Below are 8,486 nucleotides of genomic sequence, written 5' to 3' on the forward strand. Positions count from 1 at the left end.
CGCCGCAAATGGTCCGTCCGGCACCACCCCCCCGCCCCCGCACACCCCCTGCCCGAACGTTGCACATGGTTCGTCCCGCTCCCCGGCGTCCCGCCCCGCGCGCGGTGATTGGCTCCGCGCCGTCGCTACTTCCGGTTCCGGTCGGCGGCGCGGCGGAGGGGCTATGGCGGCGGGCCGGCTCTGAGGCCATGGCGGCCCCACACGCGGAGAAGCTGGAGGGAGGAGGCGGAGGAGGTGGAGGAGGAGGCGTCCCGGCCCCGCCGCCCCCTCCGGGACCTCCGCACCCCGCGGGAGGCGCCGCCGCCGGCGGGCCCGGCCGGAAGCAGGGGAAGGCAGGTGAGTGATGGCGGCCGGGCCGGTGTGTGTGGGGGTGAACGGGGCCAGGCTTCGGTTGACGCGGTCCCGGTTGTCCCCGCAGGGCTGCAGATGAAGAGCCCCGAGAAGAAGCGTCGTAAATCCAACACGCAGGTAGGACCGGGGGCTGCGGGCGACGCCGGGACCGGGGCCGGGGCCTCCGCCCCGGCCCCGGTCCCGGCGCCGCCCGCAGCCCTGACCGTCGCCGTTCCCCCCCTCCCCACAGGGCCCGGCCTACTCGCATCTCTCCGAATTCGCCCCGCCGCCCACCCCCATGGTGGATCACCTGGTGGCTTCCAACCCCTTCGAGGATGACTTCGGGGCCCCCAAAACCGGGGCGGCCCCCGCCGCCTTCCTGGGCAGCCCCGTCCCCTTCGGCGGCTTCCGCGTTCAAGGGGGGATGTCACCACAGGTGCCCCCCGGCTACGGCGGGGGTCCCCAGCCCCTGCGGAGGCAGCCACCCCCTCCCTTCGCCCCCGGGCAGATGGGTCCAGCGTTCGGTATGCCCCCCCAGAACCCCGGCTACGTCCAGCCTGGCGCCATGAGCTTCCCCGGGCAGCCCTTTGGGCAGCCCCTTGGACAGAACTTCAGCCCCCCCGCAGGGCAGCTCATGCAGGGGCCCGTGGGGGGCTTCGGGCCCATGATCTCCCCCACTATGGGGCAGCCACCCCGGGGGGGTGACATGGGTCCGGGGCCTGCCCTCAACCCCCCCGGGGGGCCGGCTGTGGCTCAGCGTTTTGGTCAACCTGGCAACCTCTTTGGACAGTCGCCCCTGCAGCGCCCTGGGCAGAACGTGCCCCCCCTGCCCCCCACAGCCAGCCCCTTCCCGGGGGCTGACCCCGGCTTCCCCCCAGGGGGTGAGGAGGGGGGCAAGACCCTGAACCCACCCCCCAGCACCTTTGCCCAGGAGACACATTCAGGCTCCCCTGCCGCCGCCGTCAATGGGGCCCAGCCCCCCTTTGCCCCTGGCAGTGCCGCCCGCGCCGCCGGCACCCCCGAGACCAACAGCCTCCCGCCGCCTCCCCCTGGCAAAGCAGCCGGCGGGTCAGGCCACCAGCCACCCCCGGGGCTAGTGTACCCCTGCGGAGCTTGCCGCAACGAGGTGAACGACGACCAGGACGCCATCCTGTGCGAGGCATCCTGCCAGAAGTGGTTCCACCGGGAATGCACCGGGATGACGGAGAACGCCTACGGGCTGCTCACCACCGAGGCCTCCGCCGTCTGGGCCTGCGACTTCTGCCTCAAGACCAAGGAGATCCAGTCGGTTTACGTCCGGGAGGGCATGGGACAGCTGGTGGCCGCCAACGACGGCTGAGCCGCCCTCCCGCCGCCGCGGACACCTTCCCCTGCCGGTTTAGGACCAAACCCCCGTTTTTTTGTAGCCGTTAACCCCCCCGCCAGCCAGAGAGACTACACTGGGCGCTGGTTCCTCACTGGGGGCCAGCCGCAGCTGGCTCCTGGGCCAGTGCTGGCCGCGCCGTTGCCATCCCTTTGCTGCGGGGGAGGCTCCGGTGTATCGGTCCTTGGGGACTGAGGCTCCCTGGTGCCCCCCAGCTCTGCCCGGTGCCTTCAGTACCCTTGCGGGGGGGGGTGGGGTGGGGTGGGTGTGATCCGGTCCCTGCTACCATCCGTGACTCCCCGCGGGGCTGCAGTGTTCCCGGTGCCCCCCCCCCCCCCCCCTTCCATGTGCATGGGACAGTCCCGGTGCCCCCGGCTTCCCCCCCCCTCCCCCCGGTGCTCGGGGCAGTCCCGGTCCCCCCCCCCCGCCCCCGTTTTATCCGATCGTTAATGGAAACTTTTTGTACCGTCGCTATAAAGCTCTGGAACCCGCCTGTCCGTCTCTCGCTCCGCTCCCGGGTTGGGGGGGGGGGGGGGGAATCCGGTACCGGCGGGGCCCCGCGTACCCCCCTTTCCCGCCCCCGCCACCCCATTGGTCCCTCGCTGCCGCCGCCCGCTCCCATTGGCTGCTGGTGTCACGTGCGCGCCCCTTCCCGAGGGCGGCGACCGGCACCGGCGGAAAGTTACCGGCAGGGACTGAAGTTACCGGCGGGACCGCGGCGGCGGCACCAGGTACCGCCCGGCCCCCTCCTCGTCGTCCCCCCGCGTCCGAGCCCGCTGTCCCGGCGGGGCGGGACCGGGAGCGGGGCCGTGGGGGGCCCGGGCCGTTGCTGCGCAGCGGGGCGGCGGGCGGGGCCCGGTGCGCAGGGATGGGGGGGTGTCACCGGCGGGGCCCGGGATGGTCCCGGGTCTCCGGGGGGTGCGGGCGGCCGGGGGCTGCCCGAGGACCCACCTCCGGTATGGCCCCGGTGCCCCCGCATCGGGCCCCGCGGCCCCATCCACCTGCCGGGCGGCATCACCGGCTAAAAATACCCGCGGCGGCAGCTGCTGTCGGGGGGGGGACACACGGGGGGCTTCGGCCGGGGCCGCTCCCCACAGCAGCCGCGGGCAGGGGCTGGGGACCGGCCGGCGCGGGGAGCGCGGCTCTCCCGGTGACACCCCGGCGGTGCCGGGGGCCGGGCACGTCCCCCCGCCCGTCCATCCCTCCGTCCGTCTGTCCCTCCGTGCCCCGATCCGTCCATCCCTCCGTCTCTCTGTCCGTCCATCTGTCCCCCCGTCCCTCCGTGCCCCCATCCCTCCCTCCGTCCGTCCGTCCTTCCGTCCATCGCTCCGTCCCGTCTGTCCCCGTCTGTCCATCCCCGTGCAGGTGGCTGTCCCCATGGCGGAGGACTCAGGCTCCCGGGACTCGGACGGCAGCTGGGTGCTGGCGGGCGGCGAGGTGAGGGACCCCCGGAGCTGGGGGGCAGCGGGGGGGGCCGGGGACAAAGGTGCCACCCGCGCCCCCCCCTCCCAGGGCCTGCCCGTCGACACGGTGGGTCCGGAGCAGGATCCGGCCTCTCACGGGGCCGAGGATGAGGAGCTGGAGGAGGAAGGGCAGGAAGGCGCCCAGGACCCTGTCCCAGGCAGGTGGCCACCATGGGGATGGGACAGGCCCGGTGTCCCCCCCGTGCCACCGGTTTGCCACCGCTCTTTGTGTCTCTGCAGCCACCGTCACCAGGCAGACCCCGCGCCCCGAGGACGCCGGGCTGGGGGTGAGCCAGGGCGCTGGGGGGGTTGGTGTCCTGCCCGCCCCGAGGGGACGCCTGAGCCCCCAGCACCCATGTCCGCAGGACCTGGAGGACTGTGGGGACACGGGGACAGTGCCCACCCCGGACGGCTTGGCAGAGCCCGGCACGACGGATGGCGGGGAGCCGGAGGAGCCCGATGCCGAGGCTGAGCCAGGACCCTGCCCCGACGCCCCCAAAGCAGGTCAGGCCCCAGCAGGGTCCGGGAGGGGCCACGCTGGCAGTGCCGGGGTGCGTCCCCTCCCTGCAGGTCCCCCCATCCCTCCCCAGGGCCACCGGCGGAGGAGGGGAGCTGCACCAGCAGCGACGATGATGTGGAGGGGCTGCGGCGACGGCAGGGCCACGAGCCCCGGCCCGGCCCCCCTCCTCCTGCGCCTGCCCCGCACCGGGGGATGCCGGACACCGGTGATGAGGACGGGCTCAGCATGAGCAAGTACCTGCTGGGCGCCCTGGCGCTGGTGGCCGTGGGGCTACTGGTCATCTCCGGTGAGTGGGGGTCCCAGGGGCAGAGCGGGGGTCCCAGCATCCCCCTCATTGTCCCTTCCTCTCCCCAGGTGGCATCTACGACCCGGCTGACGGTGAGTACGGGGGACTGTCCTGCCCGGGCAGGGTGCAGCCCCGTGGCAGACCGGCCATTTGGCTGCCGTCTGATGTCCCTGTGGTGACATCGGGGTCCCTCGTCGGTCCGGTCCCTCCCCAGGCCCCGTGGAGAGCGTGGTGACCCGGGACGTGTCTGCCGAGGAGCAGGAGTTGCCGCTACCTGCCGACGGCAATGTAAGGAGCGGGGTCCGCCGCGGGGCTTAGCCCCCCGAGCTGGCAGCATCCTCAGGGCTCCCATCCTGCCCCTCCCCAGGACTCGCAGCAGAAGCCCCCCCCATCGGACGCTGGGGACCCCCAGAGCTTGCAGTCTGTCACCCTCCTCCTGGACAAGCTGGCCAAGGAGAACCAGGAGATCCGGCTCATGCAGGCGGAGCTGCAGGTGGGCGAGCACGGCCGTGCCCGGGGAAGCCGGGTGGGGGTCCCAGCGCCACTCTCCCGCCCCGGCTGACGGCGTCCCCGCTGCCTCCCCAGGCCCACAAGGACGAGCTGCGTTCCCTGCTGCAGAAGAGCGAGGGGGAGGTGGCGGCGGCCGGGGCGCAGCAGCAGAGCCTGGCCGCCGAGAACGCGCGGCTGCGCGCGGCGCTGGAGCGGGAGGCCACCGCGCTGCGCGACGCCCGGGCCGAGCTGCAGCGCCTGCGGGCTGCGGAGGCGCCGGGCGGCCACGGGGCCGGGGCACCGGCGGCAGAGCAGCCCCCCGGTATGGGCGCCGCAGCCCGTGGTGAGGACGCGGCGCGGCGGGAGGGTGCCCGGCTGGCGTCGGTGCGGCGGGAGCTGGCGGGGGCCCTGGAGCGGGCGCGGGGTCCCGGGGGGCTGGAGGGGCTGGTGGAGGAGCTGAGCGCTCTGGAGCAGCGCCTGGGCCGGGAGCTGGAGGCGCTGGGGGCCGAGCCCTTCCCCGGGCCGTGGAAGAAGCCGTTCAAGGCGGAGAAGAAGGAGAGCAAGCGGCACAAGCGGCGCGGCGCCGGGGGGGACCCCCACGGGCGGGAGAGGAGGGAGCAGGGCAAACCCCACGGGCACGGGAAGGACCCCCGGCCCCCCCAGGAGCACAAACAGGGCAAAACCTGGGGGAAGTCACCCCACGGTCCCCCCCGGCGCGGCCCCCGCGAGCTGCCATCGCTCAGTCGGTACCGGGCACCCCAGGGCTGCTCGGGGGTGGCCGACTGCGCCCGCAAAGAGGGTCTGGAGGTGCTGGGGGCCGCGCTGGAGCCGGTGCAGAAGGCGCAGTTCCTGCGGTTGCTGGAGGGTTTCATGGGGCGGCTGGGCTGGGGGGAGCATTTCGGGGGGCTGGCGGGGCGGCTGGAGGGGGTTTTCGGGGCCGACGGCGTCTTCGCCCACGACCGCCTGCGTTTCGTCGACTTCGTGGACGACGTGGAGGAGCTGCTGGAGGAGGTGGCGCGGCGGGAGAGGGGCGACGAGGAGGCGGCCGACGGCTTCGAGGAATACGTGCTGCGGCACTACGGCGGGTGAGCCGGGGAGCGCCCGGTGTTGGGGGGGGGGGGGGACTGACCCCCAGCCCTCCCCCCTGCCCGCATCACACACACCCCCCCCCCGTATCTCTTGCAGCGGCGCTGGGAAGGAGCGGAGCCGGACACCCATGGCGGGGTAGAGCCCCCGCTGCAAGCCTTGATCCAACACCCCCGGGCATGGAGGGGGGGGGGGGGCGATGGGGGGGGGGTTGTGTGTCCACGAGCCGGGTTTGGGGGACCAGGGGTGTGCCCCCCCCCTCGACACACACACACTTAAGGCCGGGTCCCCGACAACACGCACTGTGTGATGCTGCGCCGCCACCCGCAATAAAGTCACCGCTGGGCAGAGCGTGATGGTGTGGGGGAAAAAAGGGGGGGGCGTGGGGGGGGGGGGGCATGGGGAAGGGGGGGGGGGGAGTCAGAGGAGGCGGGCGGGGCCAGAGGAGGGGGGCGGGGCCAGAGGAGGGGGCGGGGCCAGAGGAGGGGGCGGGGCGCGGCGGCGCTGACTCCGCCCCTCCGGCGGGCGGGCGGCCGCCCGCCCGCCGGAGGGGCGGAGTCAGCGCCGCCACGCCCCGCCCCCTGCCCGGGCCGTACCACCCGGCTCCCCGCGGGGGGGGTGTGTGTGCGCGCGTAGGGCGTGGCCGGGAGGGCGTGGCCCGGGAGGGCGTGGCCGGGGCGCATGGCGGCGGCGGCGGCGCCGCGCGCGGTGCTGCTGGTGAGCGGGAAGAGGAAGTCGGGGAAAGACTTCGTGGCCGAGGAGCTGCGGAACCGGTACCGGGAAGGCGGAGCCGGGAGCGGGGGTGGGGGCGTGGTCGGAGGCGGGGGGCGGGGCCGATGCCGGGGCCGGTATCCGGGTAGCGATGCCGGTAGCGGGGGCCGGGACCGGGGCGGGTGGAGGCGGTACTGGGGGGGTGTGGAGCCATTACCGGGCCCGGTGCCGGTGCCTCTGACCCTTCTCCCGCAGGCTGGGCCCCGATGTCTGCGCCGTCCTGCGCCTCTCCGGGCCCCTCAAGGAGCAGTACGCCAAGGTACCCCCGGCTGCGCCGCGCCCTGCCACGCCCTGCCGCGCCCTGCCACGCCCTGCCACGCCCTGCCGAGCCGTGCCAGGACGTGTTGCACCGTGCTGTGCCGTCCCACGCCGTGCCGTGCCACACCATACTATGCCACGCCGTGCCGCGCCGTGCCACGCCAAGCCATGCCATGCCACGCTGCGCTATCCCATGCCGCGCTGTGCTGCGCCGCGCCACGCCACGCCACGCTGTGCTTAACTCTGCCGTGCCGCACCATCGTGCTGTGCCGAGCCGTGCCGTGCCGTGCCGTGCCGTGCCGTGCCAGCCTGCTGAGCCCCTCTCCCCGCAGGAACACGGCCTGGACTTCCAGCGGCTCCTGGATGCCAGCGCCTACAAGGAGACGTACCGGCAGGACATGATCCGCTGGGGCGAGGAGAAGCGCCGCGCCGACCCCGGCTTCTTCTGCAGGACGGCGGTGGAGGGGGCGGCGCAGCCCGTGTGGGTGAGTGGGTGGGGGTTTTCGGCGGGGGGGGGCGTGGGGCGGGCGCTGACGGAGCTCCCGTGTAGGTGGTGAGCGACGCGCGGCGCCTCTCGGACGTGGAGTGGTTCCGGGACGTCCACGGGGACGCGGTGCAGACCGTGCGGGTGGTGGCCAGCGAAGAGACGAGGAAGAGGAGGAACTGGGTCTTCACCGCCGGTGAGCAAGGGAACGCCGCCTCCCAGAGCACGACGCCAAACCCGGGGCTGCGCTGGCACCGCGGTGGCCCCGCGGGCAAGGCTCCGTTATGCCGCCACCGTCCCCTGGCTGGAGGTTGTAGCTAAAGTCCCCCAGCTCCAGGAGGTCGGGGGGGGGGGACGGACAGACGGAGGGGTGTGGGGGGGCCTCGGGGTCCTCACCCGGGCTCTGCTCCTCCCCAGGGGTGGATGACGCCGAGTCAGAGTGTGGCCTGGACCAGGGGGTGGCCTTCGACTGGGTGATCACCAACGACGGGGACGAGCGGTGCCTGGACGAGCAGCTGGAGCCGCTGCTGCGGTCGCTCCGTGGCCGGCTGTAGCTCGGTGACCCTCTGCCGGGGCTTGGGGACCGCGGCCCCCACCCGGCCCCACGGCGTCCCCCTGTTCTGCCTCCCGCCGGCCCTCCCCGCCCTGCAAATAAAGCTCCGCCACCACGGGGAGCCACCGCCACCCCGGGCCCGTGTGTCATTTCCCTGGGAGGGGGGACCTTCACGTGGGGCTGGGGGACACAGGGCCAGGGGACGTGGGCTGCTCCCCCGCCCCCCGCGTGGGCTCTCCAGCTTTTTGGGGGGGGGAGGGGGTCAGAGGTGCAGTTTAATTCCCGCTGCCAGGGCGGGAGGGTCGCCAGCTGTTTGCTTCATGGTGTATTTTAATAGGCTTCCAGCAGCCAATTCCCTGCGGATTATCTGCTTCCCGAGCAGACGGCTCCTGCCCTAATACCTGCTCCTCTCCCGCAACAGCTGGGGGGGGCTGGGGGGCTGCGAGGGGGGGGGTTGCAGGGTTGGGGAGGGGGATTAGGGTCCTATCCCCCACACCCCCTTGCTGTGTCAGCGAGCCCCGTGTCCAGCATCGCCCTGATCCCCCTTGGGGACATTTTGGGGATGGGACACCCAGCGTGGGAGCACCTGCTCCAGCTGCAGCTGGGCACGACCGGGGGGGTCCTGGGGAGCTCCGGGGTTGAGGAGGGGGATTAGGGTCCTATCCCCTGCACCCCGTCACTGTGGCAGCGAGCCCCGTGTCCAGCATCGCCCTGATCCCCCCTGGGGACATTTTGGGGATGGGACAGGACACCCAGTGTAGGAGCACCCACTCCAGCTGCAGCTGGGCATGGTTGGGGGGGGGGGGGGTCCTGGGGGGCTGCGAGGGGGGGTTGTGGGTTTGGGGAGGGAGATTAGGGTCCTGTCCCCCACACCCCATCACCG

General features: G+C 73.6%; 3 protein-coding genes across 6 annotated transcripts; all 3 read left to right on the top strand.

Moving 5' to 3' along the window:
• Nucleotides 1-56: 56 nt before the first annotated feature.
• PYGO2 (pygopus family PHD finger 2) lies at nucleotides 57-2,179 on the top strand. The gene is made up of 3 exons (XM_063357074.1): nucleotides 57-336; nucleotides 419-468; nucleotides 581-2,179. Exons 1-3 carry the CDS (start codon nucleotides 66-68, stop codon nucleotides 1,667-1,669), a joined length of 1,410 nt encoding a protein of 469 aa, XP_063213144.1. The 5' UTR covers nucleotides 57-65; the 3' UTR covers nucleotides 1,670-2,179.
• A 143-nt stretch (nucleotides 2,180-2,322) lies between these two features.
• Nucleotides 2,323-5,781, top strand: PBXIP1 (PBX homeobox interacting protein 1). Of its 4 annotated transcripts, XM_063357510.1 has the most exons (11): nucleotides 2,323-2,424; nucleotides 3,059-3,130; nucleotides 3,206-3,314; nucleotides 3,397-3,443; nucleotides 3,522-3,660; nucleotides 3,747-3,962; nucleotides 4,031-4,054; nucleotides 4,177-4,250; nucleotides 4,330-4,455; nucleotides 4,548-5,536; nucleotides 5,637-5,781. In XM_063357510.1, exons 2-11 carry the CDS (start codon nucleotides 3,071-3,073, stop codon nucleotides 5,677-5,679), a joined length of 1,827 nt encoding a protein of 608 aa, XP_063213580.1. In that variant the 5' UTR covers nucleotides 2,323-2,424; nucleotides 3,059-3,070; the 3' UTR covers nucleotides 5,680-5,781. The 4 variants fall into 4 exon arrangements, with proteins under 4 accessions (XP_063213580.1, XP_063213579.1, XP_063213577.1 ...); XM_063357509.1 differs by having other exon boundaries at nucleotides 3,059-3,314; XM_063357507.1 differs by having other exon boundaries at nucleotides 3,397-3,660.
• Nucleotides 5,782-6,161: 380 nt separating this feature from the next.
• PMVK (phosphomevalonate kinase) lies at nucleotides 6,162-7,734 on the top strand. The gene is made up of 5 exons (XM_063357181.1): nucleotides 6,162-6,310; nucleotides 6,504-6,567; nucleotides 6,899-7,051; nucleotides 7,117-7,246; nucleotides 7,468-7,734. Exons 1-5 carry the CDS (start codon nucleotides 6,219-6,221, stop codon nucleotides 7,602-7,604), a joined length of 576 nt encoding a protein of 191 aa, XP_063213251.1. The 5' UTR covers nucleotides 6,162-6,218; the 3' UTR covers nucleotides 7,605-7,734.
• Nucleotides 7,735-8,486: the final 752 nt, after the last annotated feature.

Source organism: Chroicocephalus ridibundus, chromosome 21 (assembly GCF_963924245.1).
Source record: "Chroicocephalus ridibundus chromosome 21, bChrRid1.1, whole genome shotgun sequence".
NCBI lineage: Eukaryota > Metazoa > Chordata > Aves > Charadriiformes > Laridae > Chroicocephalus > Chroicocephalus ridibundus.

Bases quoted from the DNA above. Each gene is read 5' to 3' on its own strand.
- PYGO2 (XM_063357074.1), top strand. From the start codon at position 66: ATGGTTCGTCCCGCTCCCCGGCGTCCCGCCCCGCGCGCGGTGATTGGC. The intron at 337-418 runs GTGAGTGATGGC...TTGTCCCCGCAG, and splicing joins CCGGAAGCAGGGGAAGGCAG to GGCTGCAGATGAAGAGCCCC. The intron at 469-580 runs GTAGGACCGGGG...CCCTCCCCACAG, and splicing joins GTCGTAAATCCAACACGCAG to GGCCCGGCCTACTCGCATCT.
- PMVK (XM_063357181.1), top strand. From the start codon at position 6,219: ATGGCGGCGGCGGCGGCGCCGCGCGCGGTGCTGCTGGTGAGCGGGAAG. The intron at 6,311-6,503 runs GTACCGGGAAGG...CTTCTCCCGCAG, and splicing joins GCCGAGGAGCTGCGGAACCG to GCTGGGCCCCGATGTCTGCG. The intron at 7,247-7,467 runs GTGAGCAAGGGA...GCTCCTCCCCAG, and splicing joins GAACTGGGTCTTCACCGCCG to GGGTGGATGACGCCGAGTCA.
- PBXIP1 (XM_063357506.1), top strand. From the start codon at position 3,071: ATGGCGGAGGACTCAGGCTCCCGGGACTCGGACGGCAGCTGGGTGCTG. The intron at 3,315-3,396 runs GCAGGTGGCCAC...GTGTCTCTGCAG, and splicing joins CGCCCAGGACCCTGTCCCAG to CCACCGTCACCAGGCAGACC. The intron at 4,251-4,329 runs GTAAGGAGCGGG...GCCCCTCCCCAG, and splicing joins CGCTACCTGCCGACGGCAAT to GACTCGCAGCAGAAGCCCCC.